Source organism: Notamacropus eugenii, chromosome 7 (assembly GCF_028372415.1).
Source record: "Notamacropus eugenii isolate mMacEug1 chromosome 7, mMacEug1.pri_v2, whole genome shotgun sequence".
NCBI classification, from domain to species: domain Eukaryota; kingdom Metazoa; phylum Chordata; class Mammalia; order Diprotodontia; family Macropodidae; genus Notamacropus; species Notamacropus eugenii.
Window position 1 is genome coordinate 10,633,042 of NC_092878.1, and position 21,320 is coordinate 10,654,361.

The 21,320-nt window shown below is 39.2% G+C and overlaps 1 protein-coding gene across 1 annotated transcript; it reads left to right on the top strand.

Moving 5' to 3' along the window:
* The first annotated feature begins 465 nt into the window (after window positions 1-465).
* LOC140513747 (olfactory receptor 6J1-like) lies at window positions 466-1,451 on the top strand. The gene has a single exon (XM_072623674.1). The coding sequence runs from the start codon at window positions 466-468 to the stop codon at window positions 1,432-1,434; it is 969 nt and encodes a 322-aa protein (XP_072479775.1). The 3' UTR covers window positions 1,435-1,451.
* The last annotated feature ends 19,869 nt before the right edge of the window (window positions 1,452-21,320 follow it).

Here is a 21,320-nt window from a genome sequence, read left to right on the forward strand (position 1 = left end):
ATTTTTGAGGCAAATGAGGCCCAAAGAGGTGAGGTGACTTATTCAAGATCATACAACTAATTAGTGGCAGAGCTGGAATTTAAACATAGGTCACCGAAGACCCATCCTAGTACTGTTTCCACTGCAACATGATTCATCTATCACTTTCAGATTTCTTGTGGGAGATACTAGAACTTTGGGTTTTTAAAATAGATGTCTGGGGATATTTCCAAAAGTTTAAGAAGATTCAAAGCTTCTATTTTCAACATTTTTCTTCTGCCTGGTCACACACCATGATCATATCCCTAGCTTAGACCTTAAAAATTCTAGTATTATTTCTTAACTTGCTGGTATGTCCTAGAGTTGGGATGCCCAGATAAGTTTCCTTCCTTTCCTAGTTACCTAGTGACTAGTTGTCAACTTCATCCATTCAGATCCATCCCGTAGAATTCTTTCCTATTGTTTCTTCAGTGGAAGAGATCCAGAATGACCTTGTCCATGAGGAATCAGAACACCACAGTGACTGAGTTCATTCTGCTCGGTTTTCCCATCAGCAGAGAGGTGGAGCTACTATTCTTTACACTCCTTCTGCCCACATACCTCCTGACACTCCTGGGGAACATCCTCATCATCTGCATTGTTGTGTCCTACTCACGTCTCTACACACCCATGTACTTCTTCCTCTGCCATCTCTCCATTTTGGATATCCTCTTCACCTCTGTCATTTCCCCAAGGGTTCTGGCCAATTTGGCCACTGGGGCTAAGACCATCTCCTTTGCTGGGTGTATTACCCAGTGCTATTTCTACTTCTTCCTGGGGACAGTGGAATTTCTTCTATTAACGTGCATGTCCTATGACCGGTACGCTGCCATCTGTAACCCACTGAGGTATAGCACCATCATGAGTCCTTTCGTGTGCATTGGACTGGTTCTTTTCTCATGGGTAGGTGGTTTCTTGTCTGTTCTTTTCCCCACCATACTCATCTCTAGGTTACCCTTCTGTGGCTCCAATATCATAAACCACTTTTTCTGTGACAGTGGGCCTCTTTTGGCCCTGGCTTGTACAGACACGACATACCTTGAGCTGATGGATTTTCTGCTGTCATCCACTGTCATCCTCATCTCCTTAATTCTCATTGGATACTCCTACACCTACATCATCATGACCATCTTACACATCCCATCAGCCAGTGGGAGGAAGAAGGCCTTTAACACCTGTGCTTCTCACTTGACCATTGTTGGGATAGCTGGTGGGATCACAGTCTTTATCTATGTGACTCCCTCCCAGAAAGAAACCCTGGAGATCAACAAAATACCCTCAGTATTGAGCAGTGTGGTGGCGCCTTTCCTCAACCCCTTCATCTACACCTTGCGCAATGATACCGTGCTGGGGATCCTCAGGGAAGTTTGGATTGGTGTCCGAGCTTCGTCAGTCAAGAGGAGAGGTCACTCCTAAGAGTATTGTCCCACAAAGGTCACTGACAAAGAGAGTTGTGACCTCTTTAATAAAGATCATTTTCTAATCCCATGAAAATGAATGGAAGGCACCTAGAAGTCTAGAACTGAAGATACTCCACTTTTGGCAAGAGCAGGTGCTAAGTTTGTGCCACTGGAGGGTTGTGTGATCTCTGTCCCACTTTGATCTGCTCCTGTCCCAGAGGCAATTCTTGAGCTGGCTCTCCAGTTAGGGAACAACATTTTGAAAAAAATGTACCATCCCTCTTATGGAACAAAATTGATTTGTTTTTTTAACATTTTAAAAGTTCTTTTTTTAAAATGCCAGTCATAGGACTTGTGGATATAGAACTGAAAGGGATTCCTGTTCTAAACTAACCCCTTTCCTCTTTTAAGCCAAGGAAACTGAGACCCATAAAGTTTAAGTGACTTGACAAAGGTCACACAGAGTTAAGTGTCAGGGATGGGATTTGAATCCAGATCTTTCCCTGGAGGTAGCCCTCTTTTCGCTGTAACCAAACCTCCTATTCACTTCCTAATGACTCCTACCCTTTATAACAAAGAAAAACAAGCAAAAACCAGACATGTAGACCTTATTTGCAGGGAACAGATTTGTTCCTTGAGCTCACCATACATCTGATAGGACTGATAGCTTTGTTTAATGTGACACAATAGAAAGGTGGGCTCTGTATCAGAAGTCCTGGGATAAATTCAGGCTCTGAAACTTATCAACTCTCTGAATCTCAACTTTCTCATCTCTTACGCGGGGATGATGACACATTAATTATCCCACTGTGTTGTTTTAAAGGCAGCCCTTTCTGAGACATAAAACATCATGTCAATCAGCAAGCCTCTAACTTTACTAGACACTAGGGATATGAATAAAATGAATGGGGGGAAATCCCTACTGGCAAGACACTTATAGGTCTCCTAAATATGGGTTATTATTTCCACTAGCTATTATTAGAACCCACCAGCTCAACTCATGTATGGTACATTGTTTTCCCTTAATACATTTTTATTTTGGTAAGCATACATTAAAAAATAAGCATTTCATATTCTTTTCTCATACTTCCCTAAATAAATTCCAAGGTTCTTAAGAACTGGGAACACATTTTAGAGTTGATCCACTCTGTTCCATACTGTGGAATCCTTTCTGTTATTTCTCCAAGGGGAGAAATTCTGGATCTCTAGATCCAAAGACTTGTTAGTTGCAAAATGTATCCCATGAGCTTCCCACAAATCCTTAATAGCTAACCCCCCTTAGATGTTTCCATACCCACATGTACTGTTAAATTCCCACATTTCCCAGGGAGATGTGGCTGGTACAATCTGCTTGCCTGGCAGAACTCTCAGCCTTGGCCAAGCTCAATCTTACTGTTTCTTGGCTCTGATTGTATAGTGTTGGACCCTACCATTCTGTATTCCTCCTGTTTCTGTCTGTCTCTGTCTCTGTCTCTGTCTAGTCTCTCTCCTAGTCTACCCTGTCCAAAAGACTTGAAAGAATCACAGAATCTAAGAGAAAATGAGTAAAATAAAAGTTGAATATTCAGCTTTTTCGTTTTCACTGTTAAGATCATCCCATAGATCCTAAGTGTGGTCCTATGGCTTCTTTGATTTTCCTTTTATGTCCAATATAGGTTTGTTTGTTTTTACCTTTATCATTTATCACCAGCATCAGTTTATTCTGGGATTTAGGGTTCCTGACATACTTACAGGACCATACTACTTACTCTTCCATTTTCTATCCTCTGTTTTGGGTTTTTTTCTGTATGTGTCCTATCAAATATCCACATTGTCCAAACGCTGTTGGAAGCAATTTGCCCACTTTGCAGAATATCTGCTATGGCACAGCACTATCCTGCCATGTCCTGGCTCTCTGATCTGTTCAGCTATGGACTGTACTCTTCTCTGTTCCTTCACTCCATGACTCTCCATATTTTTTGTTCTGTACTGTCGTGGATCATACTCTTGGTAACTTCTCTTTGCATTATGGCTCTCTGTTATATGTCTGACTGCTGAGGTTTAGAGTTGGGAGAACTGGTTCAGGTGTGAAAGAATTCACTTAGATGATTTTCTCCTGACCAAGGGGAGCCTTATTGATACAAAAACAATGGACTAGCCCTGGAAGAAACACTAGCAATTTACAGAGGGACAGGGGCTTGTTTTTATAAGGACAGGATAAGGAAGAGGGGGAAATTTTATGACTCAGGATGAGAGAGACAAGGAATTTTATGGTCCAGGATAAGGGGGAAGTTTTATGTTTTTCCAAGATAAGGGGAAGAGACTTTAGGATGCCGTCAGGCTCAGGAGGGACCTCACAAGGTACAGAAAAAGCAACCCTTAATATTAACCCTTAGGGTGCTGTTTGTATCCATATCATGACTGCTTAGCCTGGTCACTGAAATTAGCCTGGATAAGTGTTTCCCACTGTCAAGTCACAAATAGCTGCCACCACATCTCAGTTCTGCCCCAATCTCTGAGGTGATTCAGAGGCCTTGCAACCAGAAGCACATGGGAACTACTTCATCTCCCTTGTATTGAGCTTGTCACAAGCAGCTTCTTCTAATTCCACTGCTGCAATACATAAACCCAACTTGGTGAATTTCTACCACTATGAGAAGAGAAAGAGGCACCACAAGGACAGATTTGCTTGACGACCAAGGAAAGCTGGTGCTCTCTCCCAAGCTGAACAAGGTAAGCAGGCTTTAGAGGTACTGCCAAGCTTCCTAGCTCGTTACACAAAAGCAGGCTTTCTGACTATTCGCTTGGGTGGACTGACCCACCTATTAGACAACATTTTATGTATTTGAGAAGAAGTTTTGTGGAATGACTACTCAGTTGCTATGAAAATTCCATCACTAAACTCCAACTGTTGTTTAAAGACTTACGGGTTTTCAAATGAAAGGTTATAAATGAATTTATGAGATCTATACAGGTCCTATAGGAGTTCCTTATAATAATTGGCCCAGGATGCAAATTCACATAAGGCTACCATGGTGAATCTTATTGTGAGATGTCCCTCATTTTGCCTGTCCCAATCTCTTAGAGCCTCTGATTTAAAGGATTACTGTTTTTGCTAAGAAAAAATTTTAAAATAGATTTTTATTGATGTCTTGTTTTTTAACTTCACCTTTCCTCTTCCCTCCCCACCTCCACCCCCAAGTATCCTTTTGTTCTGGTCTCAGACACTGTTGGAATAGGGGAAGCTTAAATTAATCCCACCTCTACCATCGGCCCTGACTGTGGAGAAGGTCTGGCATAGCTGAATTATGACCCGAGGCAGATCGATTCGTGGCATAGCTGTGGGCTCTTATATATAGCTATGGAGAACACAAAAAGTTTCAGGATTTTGAGCAGAGGTTCTGATATCCCAGGGAACTTCTTTGCTGACTGCTTTTAATTTCTTGCCTCTGGCTTTTACTTTCCTGGACTGTTTTTTACTGTCTTCTGGATTACCTTTTACCTGGGGGTTGTTGGATGTTTTTATTAAAGGGATTGCTTTTCTGAACCCTTAGGATCTGAGTGATTGATTGTAACAGATGTGAAACCATCCCAAGAATATCCCCTACTCCCTCTCAGAAAGCAATGCTTTATAACATCATTTTTCTAAAAGAGGAAGAAGCAGCAAAACCGTTCAACAACAGCAAAGACTAACATGCAATGTTCCACTTCTGTGGACCCCCGACTTCTGCAAAGGAGAAGGGGAAGGGAAAAGTGTCCTCTCCTATCTCTTCTTTGGGGCCAAGCTGGCTCTTTATAATTTTGAAACTTTCAGTTTTGATTATCTTATGGTTGCTGTTCTTTCCATTTTCACTGTTATAATCATCGTGTGTACTGTTTCCCAGGTTCTGCTTAATGTACCTTGTATCAGTTCACGTGCCTTTCCATGCTTCTTTGTACTCGTCAAACCTTTTTTTTCTTATGTAGAGATACTCTATTATATTCATGTGCCACAATTGTTTAGCTAATATTCCCTATTCAATGAGAATCCAATTGTTTAAAGTTCTTTGCCACCACAGAAAGTCCTACTACAAATTTTTAAGTGTAGATTAAGGCTTTCTTTTGTCCTTGATTTCCTTGGGGGTAAATACAAGGTCGTTCTGGTAAATGTTTAACAACCAACTCTCCAGGAAAAAAAATGAATGCATGAAACTTTCAAATTTAATCTGCATTATTAACATTTTCTCCATCACTTTCTTAAGTTTAGACAATCAACGAAACAATAAATCCAAACCTGATTAGTAGCATCTGCCAATTTTCAATGCTTAAAGTGCTCCCATTGAAAATTTAACAATTGTTTTTGCAACCTGGCCTGAGCTAGCTTCAGAACCCTGCTGGTAGAGGCTTAGCGTACGTATAGGGAATAGTTATGTTAAAGGGAAAAATATTTTCAAAGGGAATAGATATTTTAATAATTTTATTTTCAAAATTCCAAATTACTTTTCAGTATGGATGTGCCAATTCACATCTCCACCAATGACGCGTTAGTTTTCTTGTCTTCTCATAACACCTCCAGTATTGACCATTTCAATGGTAAGAATGAATATTATTGTATCTTGTTTTGCTGCCACAAATGTTCTAGAAAAATAGTAAAACTCCTAGGCTGAGAGGAGCTTGTGATGAGATAAGCATGAATAACCTATTTTGCAAGGACAATGATCAAGCACATCCTGACTTCCGGTTGAACTAGAAAGGTGAGGGTGTGACAAACAGCTCAGGACTCTAGAGGTCATGCCCTGGTCACAAGTATCCTCACTACCACACCTGTGTAATTTGTAAAGAGGGAATATAGAGTAATAAAGAATGTAACCCTGAGGAATCTGAACTAACCCTAACTGCAACGGGAAGGACAGAACTGGGTAACCTTACTCCTGCTTCTGTAACAGCGTAATAAATGACTTCCTCTGCCCACCCTGTTTTTGAGTTCTTTCAATGAGAATGGGTCTATCATATGGGTCTTCTAGATGGCACGCTATCAGGGAAGCAATGGGCAGCAGCACCTCACCCAGTTTAACTCCCTGACCCTGCCTGGGAAGTCCTGTGATCCTTAAACTGTACTTCTCATACCATCTTTCCCAGTTGCTGAGTGTGAGATACTTGTTTTGATATTTGTCTTATTAGCAATGTGGAGCATTCTTTCATAGGGGTTGTTAATAGTTTGTACTTCTTTTGGTGATTGTCCATTGACCACTTCTCCTTTGAGGAATGACTTTTGGTTATACTTTTGCTGGTTATATGTATCTCATGGATATCAAGACCTTATCAGAGTTATTTGATATATTTCATCCCGGATGTCTGCTTCTCTTATCCTACCAAGATGTATTTTATTTTGTGTAAAACCTTTCCAAATTTATATAATCAATATTCTCTATCTTAACTTTTATAATTTTGTCTATCCCTTGCTTGGTTACAAATTCATTCCCTATCCATAGCTATGAATGGTATGCAATCTGCTTCTCTTTTAATTTTTTTTGCATGAAGTTTAATATTCAGGTCATATTGTCATTTTGAATTTATTCTGGAATGTGGATGGTTGAATTCTTGACTAGGAGCCTTCACCAAGGAGGTGAGACTTTTTGTCCCCCTCCATAGACTCTATGTAATTGTAGGTCAGAACAGTCTTATCCTGGCTTTCTCTGAATGAAAGAGAGCATGAACTCCACCCCAACCTATATGTTGTGACCAAGAGGGGTACTCTGTGGGTATGTTCCCTGTTAAATGTCGAACTGCCTTCTGGGGAAGGGAAGCTTGTTGGGTCTTCTTGTGAGGTGTGGCCAGCAGGGTAGCCATGAGTCCTATCCAGCTATCTATATCTATACCTGCCTTATCATGTTCCACCTTCCAGACCAGAATATCCTCTGAGACCTTGACATTGTTTTATAATCCTTGAATGTTCAAGTGTGCCACCTTCTCTGTCAAGTTTTTCCTGATTCCTACCACCACTAGTATGCTTTCCTTTGCACTACCTTGAATTTCTTGGGATCATAAAATCATATGTATAAAACTGGAAGGACCAACTTCTGCGTACAGCATTGTATTTACCCAAGAAGATAGATCTCCTCAACTCCAAGAGACACATGATGGAAAATGCTGTCCAAATCCAGAGAAAGAACTACGGAGACTGAACGTAGCCTGAAGAGTACTGTTTGCTCTCTCTTTTTTTTTCATTTGTTTTGTTTGACTTTTTCTTTCTTGTGGTTCCTCCCATTGAATCTAATTCTTTTTAACAGCTTGACTAATGTGAAAATATGTTTAATAAGAAGGTTTATGTAGAGCCTATATCAGATTGCACACCATCTTGGGGAGCATGGAAGGGGGGGAGGTAGAGAAAAATTTAAACTCAAAAGCTTATGGAAAAGAATGTTGAAAACTAGATATTAATTAATTTTTTTAAAAAAAGAAAGTTGAGCAAAACAACAACAAAATAAAGCAAAAACAAAAAAAGGATGGACTTTCCTTGAGGTCGGGGGCTTTTCTTTCCCCTTTGCATCCCCATCACCGAGTAGGCGGTCAGGCTTCTAACAAGAAGCATTTCCTAAGCACCTACTATGTGTCAGTCATTTTGTCAGGCTCTGAGGTTCCAAAGACAAAAAAGCAGCATTCCCTGCCCTTTAAAGTGCTTGCATTTTTAATGTTTATTAAATTGAATAGAATGGTAGATTCAATCAGTTGGGGGAAACAATAGATCAAGACCTTATTCATCAAATGTTTATCATTCATTCTTCTCTAAGTTAAAGGTTCATAATAATATGTTTAGCCCCTTCTGAGATCTACATTTTTCTACCTTCATCCCAGGGTTTGGTAGGGTGAATTTATTTTTCCTGGAATAAGGGCAAAAGGTCCTTTGGGAATTCATCAAAATGAATTTTCTTTTGAGATTAATCTGTCTGCTTATTTTTCCTCACAGGGTTCCTATACTCTTCATAAACAAGAAGACCATGAATTATCATTATTAAAATGACTGTAGGGTTCTTGAACCAGTTACTATTTGCATTTGGTACATGTTCCCACTGATCCTCAACCTTTTAAACCAGACTTGATGGGACCACAGTTTACAGCAAATTGGACCTCTAGTGGTCATACAATTTAGTTCGTAGCTAATTAATTGAGTGATAAACCATATTCTAAACCTGATTTGGATAGTACTGGAGTGCCAAGATGCTATTTGAACTCTATAAGTTCATGGTCTTCTAGTGGATTATGAACAACACATTTAAGGAACTGTTAGACCAAAAAATATGTGGCATTCTCATATGTTTTTGGTAACCATTTCACCACAATAGTCACATTTGAATAGACCTGGTATGTCTACAACAAGACCAGTTATAACCTTGGCTGGAGAATGATGAGTATGATTGTAAACCGGCAATTTTGGGGATCATATTCTTTCCATGAAGGGAATTTGGATAGAGCCCCTAAAAACTGACAAAATTCTGAAACAACAAAGGCCTAAATACCATTTAAAAAACCCTCCCAATAATCTGTGGGGATTTGCATATTATTTCTGTATAGTGTGTAGGAAAAATTTAATTTGAAGTCAGAAGATGACTTCAAATTCAGGATCTGAAACTTACAAATTCTATGACCTTAGATGAATTAACCTCTGAGAATCCGTTTTCTCCATCTGTAAAATGAAGATTATAGTTCTTACAGCCTTTGGATTTATTTGAAGAAAATGTTTTATAAAGTTTAAAGTGCAAATGAAATATGAGTTACTAACTGCCCTTACCCTAGAGATAACCCAGTTTGGTAAAATGGATAGAGGTCGAGCCTTGTAGTTAAAATGACCTGAGTTCTGTGACCATGGGCAGGTCACAACTTCCCAGTGACCCAGACCACTTTGTAAGATTAAGTTATAGATAAGTTGCCTGCATGCATGAGTGAAAGGAGTTCCTTGCGTCAATTTGATCAAGAATCTGAACCAAAATCCCTATAATTCTTTATTTCCCATTTCTTCAGGATGACTTTCCTCCTACCCCAATCTCTTGAGAAAAAGCTAGACTGCTCTAACAGCAAGGACCCCAGCATACACAGGATGGTCTGCTATACAGGTTCTTAGATCCGCTTTTCTAAAAGGAAAGCAACTTTTGAAGTGTCAACAATCTACTTTAATTAAGCATATATATCATTCACTTACTTTAGGGGGAAAAGTCAGCACCCTGAACTTAAGACAACAGAGAAAAAACCCCAATAGACTTGGCTTCCAACTATCTGACCATAAGCAATACATACATCACAGATCAATGGACAGATCCAACAGTCTTACCATAATACATAGTTACGAGAGAGAAGCACTATCTGAGTTTTTAAAGCCAGAGGGCTCCTCAGCAGCTACCCAGAGTCTCATCTGGCCAAACAAACACTTCCAATGAGTAAGCCCCAAAGTAAAACCTCACCTCAGAGTATTTTTACACACTGTTCAGAGCCAGAGGACATGATCTCTGACCCAGTGCCTGAACAGAAATTAACAAAAGGTATTGAAGTCTATTAATGGGCAGGACACACACCATTAAACTTAAATTACCATTACTAACTTCCTACTGCCTCCTTCAGTCTCACCAAGCTTTTACCTCTTTGAAGCACTTATGATCAGTTCCCACCCTAAGGTTCCCCAGTTTACAGCAATGATTCACAATGGAGAAAGATGCTCCTGGTACCAAAGGTAGAGGAAGATGAGATGAGTAATCTCCCAGCCTGATTGGAACTCTGTGCAGTCATACTCCTGTACAGTCTTCTCTCACCTTTAATGACCCAGAATGGAAGGACTGACATTTCTTAAGTGATAGGCAAGGGGCAAGTGATTGACTACCTGACCTAGCTCCTTCTTGTGGTATCAAAAGTATGTGGAACTCTTTCCCTCAGCTTCCTCGGGCCCTATCTCTCAGCAAGTCAATTTGAATGACCTGCCAACCACCTCCAGTAATTTTTATTTTTTAGAAATTGTGAATAGACTAAGGTGCTAAAGCCTTAGTTAGTGGCTTAGAGGAGGAGACAGTTATGCTGACTTCTCAGCTCCTTTTATCACTAGGTAGCTGCTAATATGTGCTTACTCCTTGGCTGGATAGGTCCCAGAAAAAGCAAGGCTGAGGTTGGAGATAACTTTATTGGCAAGTAGCCACAGCCTAGCCCAGGTAAAATATAACAGGTTAAACATTTCTGGGCTTATCTGAGGAGAGGAGAAGAAAAGAAAGGGGTGAAACTGGGAACAAATTGGTTTGAAGTTCCGAAAAAATTCCCAATTGTGATAACCCAGTGAAACTCAGTAATGTTCTGCTTCCTCCATAAAACTGCTGGAATGTCCCATTGTCAATGAGATATATCAGTGCTTACTGAAATACCAATTAGGATTCCTTTGTTGTAATGAGTTCCTTTTTTCAAACAACTTGGAAAGACTTGAGAACTCTGATCCGAATGATGACTCACCATGATTTCAAAGGATTCATTGATACCCACCTCCAGACACAGACATGATTGTGCAGAATAAGACGTACATTTTGGACATGACAATTGTGAAAATTTGTTTTGCTTGACCACGCATATTTGTTACGAGAATTTTTTTTCTTCTTTTTTAAATAAAGGGGTGGAGCATGGGAGAGAAAATTATTCTAAATTTTAAAAAATTAAACAAATATCCTCTCAAAGTACAGAAAACTCTGGGAAATTGTTGGTATTGGGGGTGGTGGTGGGGATGGGGAGGTAGTCATTCCTTAGTAAGTTATTTAACTCTAATAAGTGATTTGGAATATTGACAGAGAAGAAGGAGTGGTAGTTTGGGAACATGAGCCACTTGGAAGAGGCAAGAATGAAGGAAATAGTGGTATAGGCTTTTGGATATCATAGGGAGGGACTTGGATAGCCACTAGAAAGGATGAGGGCCCTTGACACCTAGGTGTGGAGTTAGAGAGGTGGCGATATCAAGAAATAGGAGAGGGATATAAATAGGAATGTGGAAGGGTACCAAAAAAATTTTGCCTATTTCAAAATTTTGTCTAGACTTGGTCCTGTCCTCTTTTCAAAGGCCAAATGGCAGGAAGATTACCTTGTTGGAAAATAGAATCCCAGAGAGAGGGAAGTCCTGTTGTTGTCTTGACTTGGAGAGCCTGGAGTTACAGGGCATGAGGAAGGGCCCTGATTATATGTTTCTAGCCCTGGTCTTCTGCTCATGGAGGGATCCAGTTCTCTTTATCTCTGATTTGCTTCTTAACCCTGTTTGGAAGCTCCCCACCTGCCATGAAGACAGCATTCATCATTGGATCAAGCAGGAGCCTGGGAAGGGCTTCTCTTCTCCCATCTTTATCTGTTGAAATCTTTTCCTTCCTTTTTATATTTTATTGATATCTTTTTAAAAACATCACAATTTTCTATTCTGCTTCTCCCTTCCCTACCTTTTCCTTGCCCCCAATATTCCTGGAACATCTTTTATAAAAAAGAAAAATATTCAAGCAAAACTGAATGGGAAAGTGAGCACTTCGGACAAGATAAGACATATTCCAGTCCTCCACCTCTCCACTGAAGGGACAAAAATAAGTATATTTCATCATCTGTTCTCTGGGACCAAGATTGGTCATTGTAATTCATCTGAGTTCAGTTGCCTTTTAGTGTTGTTATATTTTTAAGGTCATTATGTATATTATTTTTGATCTGCTTTCTTAACTCCATGTCAGTTCACACAAGTCTTCCCTTGTTTCTATGAATTTCTCTCATTTGACATTTCTTATAGGGCAGTAATTGACATATATATGCAGGTGTTTACATACACACATATGGAATCTCCTGACCTAGGAGTTTCCTATACCAATGAAATCACAGTTTCGTACCTTATTTATGTATCACAGTTTATTCAGCAGTTTTCCAATCTATGGTCATCTATTCTGTTTCTACTTTTTTTTTGCTGCCACAAAAAGTCCTGCTACCAATATTTTGTATATATGGGATCTTTCTATCTTTGACAACTTTGGGGTTCAAGTCAAATAATGGAAGCACTGGATCAAAGAGTAGGAAGTTTTTTGACTTTTCTTGCAAGATTGCGGCTTATGTTCTAGAACTTTTGAATGAATTCACAGTTTCACTAGTGCTATACTAGTGTGTCTGTCTTCCCACAGCTCCATCAGCATTGACTTCCTTCTGTCACTGATCATTTTTACCAGTTTGATACAATTTTTTTAATTGCATTTCTCTCATTACAAATGAATTGGAGAATTTTTCATATGATTGTTTATAACTTACATTTCTTCTTTTGAAAAATATTTGTTCTTATGCTTTGGCCACTTATCTATTATTTCATGAATCTTGTTCATATCTATTTGTTTGAGTTTCTTATGTATCTCTATTTTTAAGTTTGTATCAGATAATCGAATACAAAGATATTTTTCTCATTGGATATTCCCAATTTCATATTCTGACTTCATTGATTTTGTCTATGAAAAACCTTTTAAGTTTCATGTAATCAAAATTGTTTGATTTATGATTACCTCTATATCTTTTTTAAAAAATTCTTTCCCAGACCATAGCTATGAAAACTATTCTCATTTGTTATCCTCTAATTTCTTAAAATGATGTGACATTATATAAAGGTCAATTTGGAATTTATTATAGTATATAGCATAATTTCTGACAAACTGCTTTCCAATTTTTTCAGAAGTTTTTGTTGAATTGGGAGTCATTCTCATAGTATTTTGTGTTCTTGGGTTTATACTGGCTACTGCATTCAATTACTTTTGGGTTTTCTTTATCTAGCCTTGTTCCCTTGGTCTACTTTTCTATTTTTAATCTATATCAAATAGTTTTCATCATTATTGCTTTAGTAATATCATTCTGTTACTATTAGGTCAAGTTCATTCCTCCATTTAACTTTTATTATTTCCCTTGTCATGCTTGGCCTCTGTTCCTCTAAATGAATTTTGTTACTACCTTACTAGTTCTTTAAAGTCATCTGGTGGCAGTTTGTTATAGCACTATATCTATAATTTAATTTAGATAGTATTGTCATTTTTACTACATTAGTGTAGCCCAACCAACAACCAGGATGCATCTTCAGTTATTTGTCTTCCCCTGTTCCTGTAAAGAGAGTTTTGTGGTTCGGTTCCATGCATTTAAGTCCTGTGTGTCTTAGTGAGTTAACATATGAATATTCTATGCATTTTAGGTTATTTTGATTAGAATTTTCCTTTTGGATTATTTTAGCAATGTACTGAAATGCTAATCATTTCTGTGGATTTATTTTACATTCTGCTATTTTACTGATGCTTTTAATTGTTTCAGTTAATTATTTTATTGAACTTTTAGAGTTTTAAAATTAAATTATGTTTTTTCAAATAAAAATTCTCTCTTGTTTGTTTATGTTTTCCATTCTATTTTCATATCTTATTGTTATAGCTGGTTTTTCCAGAACTCTTTTCAATTAATAGTGGAAATATTATCTCGTGCTTTATTCTGATCATACTGGGAAACTTGTATTACAAATAATGCTAGCTCTTGGTTTTATATAGACATATGTGACCTTATTGAGGAAAGGTCTTTTGATTCTTATGTTTTATAGTGTTATAAACAAAAATAATTATTGCCTTTTGCCATTTAGTTTGTCATAGTGTGTCTATTGAATTGCAATTTGAAATTGTTCTTGTTAATAATGTGGTTTATTGAGAGGACAAGGAGGGGGTGGAGCCAAGATGATGAATTAGAGGCAAACCAGCTGAACTTTCTCAATATTGCCCTCCAAACAACTTTAAAATAATGCTTCAAATCAAATTTTAGAACACCAGAGCAACAAAAAGTGAGAGTAGGACATTTTTCTGGCCTAAGAAAACTTAGGAGGTTGGTAGGAGGAGTTTGTGACACTGGGGTAGAAATCTGTCAGGGCCCTACATACATAGTGACCACAACAGTGGTTGCATGCAGCAGCAGCAGCTTTGAAATCTGTCTGCCCAGAGATGGAGGTGAGGGAGGGGGGTCAGACAACTGCTTAGAAAGAGGTTACAGGGGACCCTTTGCTGGTCCTGGGTAGACCTGGTACTGATAGGAATTCTATTGCTTGTACACAGTTCTGTGTCAAAGTTCCAGGGCAGAGAGGAACACTGAGAATTGGTCACAAAGGAGTAAGGACCCTGTTCTCAGTTCTAGGTCCAAGAGGAGTTCTAGCTTTTGAGGTTACAGAAAAGCAGGCACCCTTCCTGCATAAAGACCATAGCACTGACCAGGGGGGCACTGACCACATCTCTCCCCATATCACACCATCTTGGAAACAACAAAAATCTGAAGACCCCTAGAACAACCTTTGAAAACAGCAACACGAAAAATCCTAAAGCTTGGAATAGTGCTTTCTCAATCCCTGGTAAGCAGAGTCCAACATTAACATAAAGTTCAAAGTCAAGAAATAGGCTGAGAAAATAAGGAAATAACAAGGAAAAAATTTGACTATAAAAAGATACTATATCGACAGGAAAGACCAAGACATAAACTCAGAAGAAGACAACAATGTGAAAACAACCACAAACAAAACCTCGAAGAAAAATATTTATTGGACCCAAGCCAACAAGAATGGCTGGAAGAGTTAAAGAAAGAGATAAAAATGGTGAAGGAAAAATTGGAAAAGAAACGAGAGTGAAGAAAACTGTGAAAAGAGAATTAATGGCTTGAGAAAAAGAGGCACCAAAAATACTAAATAAAATTACACCTTAAAAAACAGAATTGGCCCAATGATAAAAGAGGTGTAAAAATTCATAAGAATTTTTCAGAAGAAAAGATCTCCTTAAAAAGAAGAATGGGCCAGATGGAAAAAAGGAACAAAAGTTGCTGAAGAAAGTATTTCCTTAAAAATTAGAATTGTCTGAATTGAAACTAATGACCCCATGAGACATCAAGAAACAATAAAACAAAGTCAAAAGAATGAAAAAGATAGAAAAGGTGAATTTTCTCATTGGAAAAATAACTGACTTGTAAAAATAAATCAAGGAGAGATAATTTGAGAATTATTGGATTATCAAGAGGGAAGACTACACACACACACACACACACACACACACATATATAAGAATCTAAGTCTTCTAAATTCAGAAAGAAAGAAGGTGCTAAGAAAATAGGAAGGGGCAGGGCGAAGATAAATCACCATTGATTAGAGAAAGGGAAATTAAAACAACTCTGAGGTACCACATTATATCTATCAGAAATGATAAATGCTGAAGAGGATGAGGGAAAAATAGAACCTATATGTACAAAAAATATTTATAGTGGCTATTTTTATGGCAGCAAAGAATTGGAAATTGAAGGACGTTCATCAGTTGGGGAATTACTGAACAAATGGTGGCATATGATTGCAATGGAGCATTATTGTGCTGTTAGAAACGACAAGGGAGCTTACATAAAAACATGGCAAGACTTATATGAACTGATGCAAAGGGAAGTGAGAAGAACTCAGTGATTGCCGTACACAGCAAAATCAACTGCAAAAGACTTGGCTACTCTGATGAAGACAATGATCCAAGACAATTCCAAAGAACTGATGATGAAAATTGCCATCCACCTCCAGAGAGAGAACTGATGAATTCTGAGTGCAAATAGAAATGTGATTCTCTCACTTTCTTTATTTTTCTTGCTTTTTTTAGAAAAATGAATAATATGGAAATGTTTTGCGTGATTTCACATGTATAGTTGGTATCATATCGCTTGCCTTCTCAGTGGGTATAAGAAAGGAAGGAAGGAGAAAGGGAGAGAATTTGGAACTCCAAATTTAAAAAGAAGGAATGTTAAAAATAGTTAGCAATACGTGGGTCCTTGCTGAATGAATTAGACTCAAGCCTTCTTTCAGCCAAAGAAAAAAAGAGAATTTATTAAAAATCTGCCACATTGGGTAGACTCTTAAGGAATCTGAGCATTTATGATGCTTCTGTTGACAAGCAGGTCAGATTGAATCTGAGCACCTTCATGGAAACAAGATGGATCTTGTATGTACAGAAACACTGTGGGAGGGATTTAGGGTTGACCAAGTAGTCTAGGGTGAAGGCAGGAGAAGATCTAGGGAGGATGTGAGTGGCCAGTAGATTGGGGTGGAGGCTGGGAATCAAGACAATGGAGTTTTTATAGGATCAAGGGTGGAAAGTGGACAAAGTCTGGTTGGAAATAACAGACAATGGAGGGCTAGGCTAGGTTGAGGGTAACAGAGAATTGGGCATAGTGATAATGAAAAGCTTATGGCCTCAGGTGAGCATCAGATCAAGTGGGAAAATTCAAGGAGAGTTCAAGGGAGTTCCCAGAACCTGTACCCCATCACAAACATACCTTGACCCTGCTCTCCTTTCTCTGGTACCATAGAGATCTAAACTCCAAACTGTAGAAACTTGCTGAGACCTTAATAGTCAGTGCCATAGCACTATTCTGTGATGCAAAAAAGCTTTTCAAGAGAGTGGAGGAACTAAAGGAATAGGACAGGATGCATATCTAGGTTTGAAATAGAGTTCAACCTCTACCCTTGACTTTCCCCTACCTTTCAGTCCTCCCAGAGCCTTGGAGATCCATACTCAAAGTGCCAAGAAATCTATCCATGCCACAGCTGTACCTGCATGGCAAGTGCGCTGTATCACTGGTCCAGAGAGCTAGCTGATAGACAGAGGCAACAGGACAGGACACTGTATATGAGGCCATATGGCACTCCACTAAGCTAGAGGGAAAAAGCCCAGCATCCAACTGGGGCCAGGTCTATCTCCCTAAAAGTTACCTGAGGCAGAGACATAGGCTGATGAACTGTGAATACCCAGCATGAGAGGAAGCTGAGATGTTTTGATATCTAGCAACCCAGGGAAATAATCATCAGGAGTCAGAAAGTGAGCAATGGGGGAAAATAAGGGAAAAAAGGATTTAAATTACCAAAGATCTCAGTAAGAAGAGAACTCAAAGACCTTAAGCATAAGCACATAAAACACAAGGGAAAAACTTAACATCAGAAAGCAATATGGGCTTTTGGGTCTAGTAAATTAGTTTCAGTATCTACAAATAAATACTGCAGAACAAAGGAAAATGATTCATCGCTTGATAGGAAAAAGGACTCCATGAGAAACTGAAACTACAACATGCTATTTGTTTTTTTTCCTCAAGTTTATTAATTTTTTTTTAATTTTCAACATTCACTTCCATTAAGTTTTAGATTTTAGGGGAGGAGACAAGATGGTGGAGTAGAAAGATACACATATGCTAGCTCCTATACCACAGCCTATAAAATACCTGTAAAGAAGAACTCCCAAAAATTCTGGAGCAGCAGAAGCCACAGAACAACAGAGTGGAGGAGATTTCTGTTCCAGAGAGACCTGAAAAATTGACACAAAAGGTCCGTCGCGCACTGGAACCGGAGCAGAACCCAGCCCTGCCTTGGCCACGGGGCACCGAGAGAAGCAGATCTGAGCAGGCTTCAGGGACAGAATCTCCAGCAGCAGCGCAGGTCCCTCCACCCACAGGTGCCACAGGTCAGTGAGAGGGTCTTTTCAGCTCTCCGAGAGGGGAGTGGGGTGCCACCATAACTCAGGCCCCCTCAGGAGGCAGCAGTGGAGGCAGCAGCAGACAAGGGCTCCCAAAGCAGGCAGGAGCTCAGATCCATTGTTGAAGGTCTCCCCATAAACCCCCTGAGGGAACTAAGCCCCGTGTGGCAGCCCTGCCCCCACCTGAGCACCTGAACTTAATCTCACACTGAATAGCAGCCCTACCCCCCTGCCAAAAGCCCTGAGGCTGGGAAGCAGCATTTGAATCTCAGCCCCCAAGCACTAGCTGGGCGGATCTGGAGGTGAGGTGAGTGTGGAGAGAAAACTCAGAAGTCAAGCAACCGGTTGGGAAAATGCCCAGAAAAGGTAAAAAATATAAGACCATAGAAGGTTACTTTCTTGGAGAACAGATATCTCCTCCCATCCTTTCAGACAAGGAAGAACAACGCTTGCCATCAGGGAAAGACATAGAAGTCAAGGCTTCTGTATCCCAAACATCCAAAATAAATATTCAATGGGCTCAGGCCATGGAAGAGCTCAAAAAGGATTTTGAAAATCAAGTTAGAAAGGTGGAGGAAAAACTGGGAAGAGAAATGAGAGAGATGAAAGAAAAGCATGAAAAGCAGGTCAATACCTTGCTAAAGGAGACCCAAAAAAATGCTGAAGAAAATAACACCTTGAAAAATAGGCTAACTCAATTGGCAGAGGAGGTTCAAAAAGCCAATGAGGAGAAGAATGCTTTCAAAAGCAGAATTAGCCAAATGGAAAAGAAGGTTCAAAAGCTCACTGAAGAAAATAGTTCTTTCAAAATTAGAATGGAACAGATGGAGGCCAATGACTTTATGAGAAACCAAGAAATCACAAAACAAAACCAAAATAATGAAAAAATGGAAGACAATGTGAAATATCTCATTGGAAAAACAACTGACCTGGAAAATAGATCCAAGAGAGACAATTTAAAAATTATGGGACTACCTGAAAGCCATGATCAAAAAAAGAGCCTAGACATCATCTTTCATGAAATTATCAAGGAAAACTGCCCTGAGATTCTAGAACCAGAGGGCAAAATAAGTATTCAAGGAATCCACAGATCACCTCCTGAAAGAGATACAAAAAGAGAAACTCCTAGGAACATTGTGGCCAAATTCCAGAGTTCCCTGGTCAAGGAGAAAATATTGTAAGCAGCTAGAAAGAAACAATTCAAGTATTGTGGAAATACAATCAGGATAATACAAGATCTAGCAGCTTCTACATTAAGGATTGAAGGGCGTGGAACAGGATATTCCAGAAGTCAAAGGAACTGGGACTAAAACCAAGAATCACCTACCCAGCAAAACTGAGTATAATACTTCAGGGGAAAAATTGGTCTTTCAATGAAATAGAGGACTTTCAAGCATTCTTGATGAAAAGACCAGAGCTGAAAAGAAAATTTGACTTTCAAACACAAGAATGAAGAGAAGCATGAAAAGGTAAACAGCAAAGAGAAGTCAAAAGGGACTTACTAAATTTGAACTGCTTACATTCCTACATGGAAAGATAATATTTGTAACTCTTGAAATTTTTCAGTATCTGGGTAGTTGGTGGGATTACACACACACACACACACACACACACACACACACACACACACACACAGCACAGAGTGAATTGAAGAGGATGGGATCATATCTTAAAAAAATGAAATTAAGCAGTGAGAGAGAAATACATTGGGAGGAAAAAGGGAGAAATGGAATGGGGCAAATTATCTCTCATAAAAGAGGCAAGCAAAAGACTTTTTAGTGGAGGGAAAAAGAGGAGAGGTGAGAGAAAAACATGAAGTTTACTCTCATCACATCCCACTAAAGGAAGGAATAAAATGCACACTCATTTTGGTATGAAAACCTATCTTACAATACAGGAAAGTGGGGAAGAAGGGGACAAGCAGGGTGGGGGGGATGATGGAAGGGAGGGCATGGGGAGGAGGGAGCAATTTGAGGTCAACACTCATGGGGAGGGACAGGATCAAAAGAGAGAACAGAAGTAATGGGGGACAGGATAGGATGGAGGGAAATATAGTTAATCTTATACAACACGACTATTATGGAAGTCATTTGCAAAACTACACAGATATGGCCTATATTGAATTGCTTGCCTTCCCAAAGGGAATGGGTCGGGTGGGAGGGAGGAAGAGAAGTTGGAACTCAAAAGCTTTAGGAACAACTGTCGAGTACTGTTCTTGCTACTACGAAATAAGAAATACAGGTAATGGGGTATAGAAAGTTATTTGGCCCTACAGGACAAAAGAGAAGATGGGGACAAGGGAAGGGAGGGATGATAGAAGAGAGGGCAGATTGGTGATAGGGGCAATTAGAACGCTTGGTGTTTTGGGGTGGGGGGAGGGGACAGAAGGGGAGAAAATTTGGAACCCAAAATTTTGTGAAAATGAATGTTAAAAGTTAAATAAATAAATTAAAAAAAAAGTTTTAGATTTTTATCCCCCTCCCTCCCCTCTGGCTCCTCAAGACGGAATGCAATCTTCTATGGGCTCTACACATATATTCCTATTAAACACATTTTCACATTTGTCATTACAACATGCTATTTCATAGTGGTTTAGAAGGGAAATGAGAACTGTGAGAACAGAATTTATGGCTTATATAGCAGAAATAATTTCAGAATAGAACTTGAATCTGTAGAGACAAGTTTCCCCAAAGAAACAAAAGAGAAGACAACTGACTGGAAATGCAAATACATGGAAGTAAAGAACAATCTGGAAGAAATGAAGCAAAAATCAGTAATATTAAAAGAGATAGAATATATAATAAAGGACATATTAGCATAGGGAGTTTTTGTGAGCCTGCCTTTCTATACTAGTGTGGAGGAAAAGGTGGACATGGGACATTTGACAGGACTCATGTGGAATTCACACCAAAAATACTGCACTAGACAGAAGTCAGAAGGCCTGAGTTCTGGACCCAGCTCTGTTACTATTATATGTGACCTTGGACAAAGGACATCACTTCGATGGGCCTTCTTCCTCTTTTCTGTAAAGCAAAGGCAGGACTCAACCATTTCTATAATCCCTCAGTTACTCTAAAAGCTCTTATTCTGTGATTTCTATTCTTTCTCTTTACCATGTCAGCTTGGGGTCTGTCCTCTTTCTTCAGAAAAGGAGAGGCATGGGCCAGATTGGCTCCCCAAAGCCATCCATTCCTCAGACTGAACATTCCCATGATGTCAAGCTAATAATTGGAGTCTCCGTAGGGGATCTGGGCAACATTACTACCTTTTTCCTCAAAAAGGGATTGAGCACATGGTACAGATCAGCATTGAAGGATGGAGAGAGGGAGGTTACTAGGTGTTTTTTTGATGAAGAAGGCAACAGGGTAAATGACAATTGAACCCTCACTTTTTCTGTCATCGACTAGCATAGAAGAATGAG

Excerpts from the sequence above, each read along its gene's own strand:
- LOC140513747 (XM_072623674.1), top strand. The coding sequence starts at position 466 with ATGACCTTGTCCATGAGGAATCAGAACACCACAGTGACTGAGTTCATT.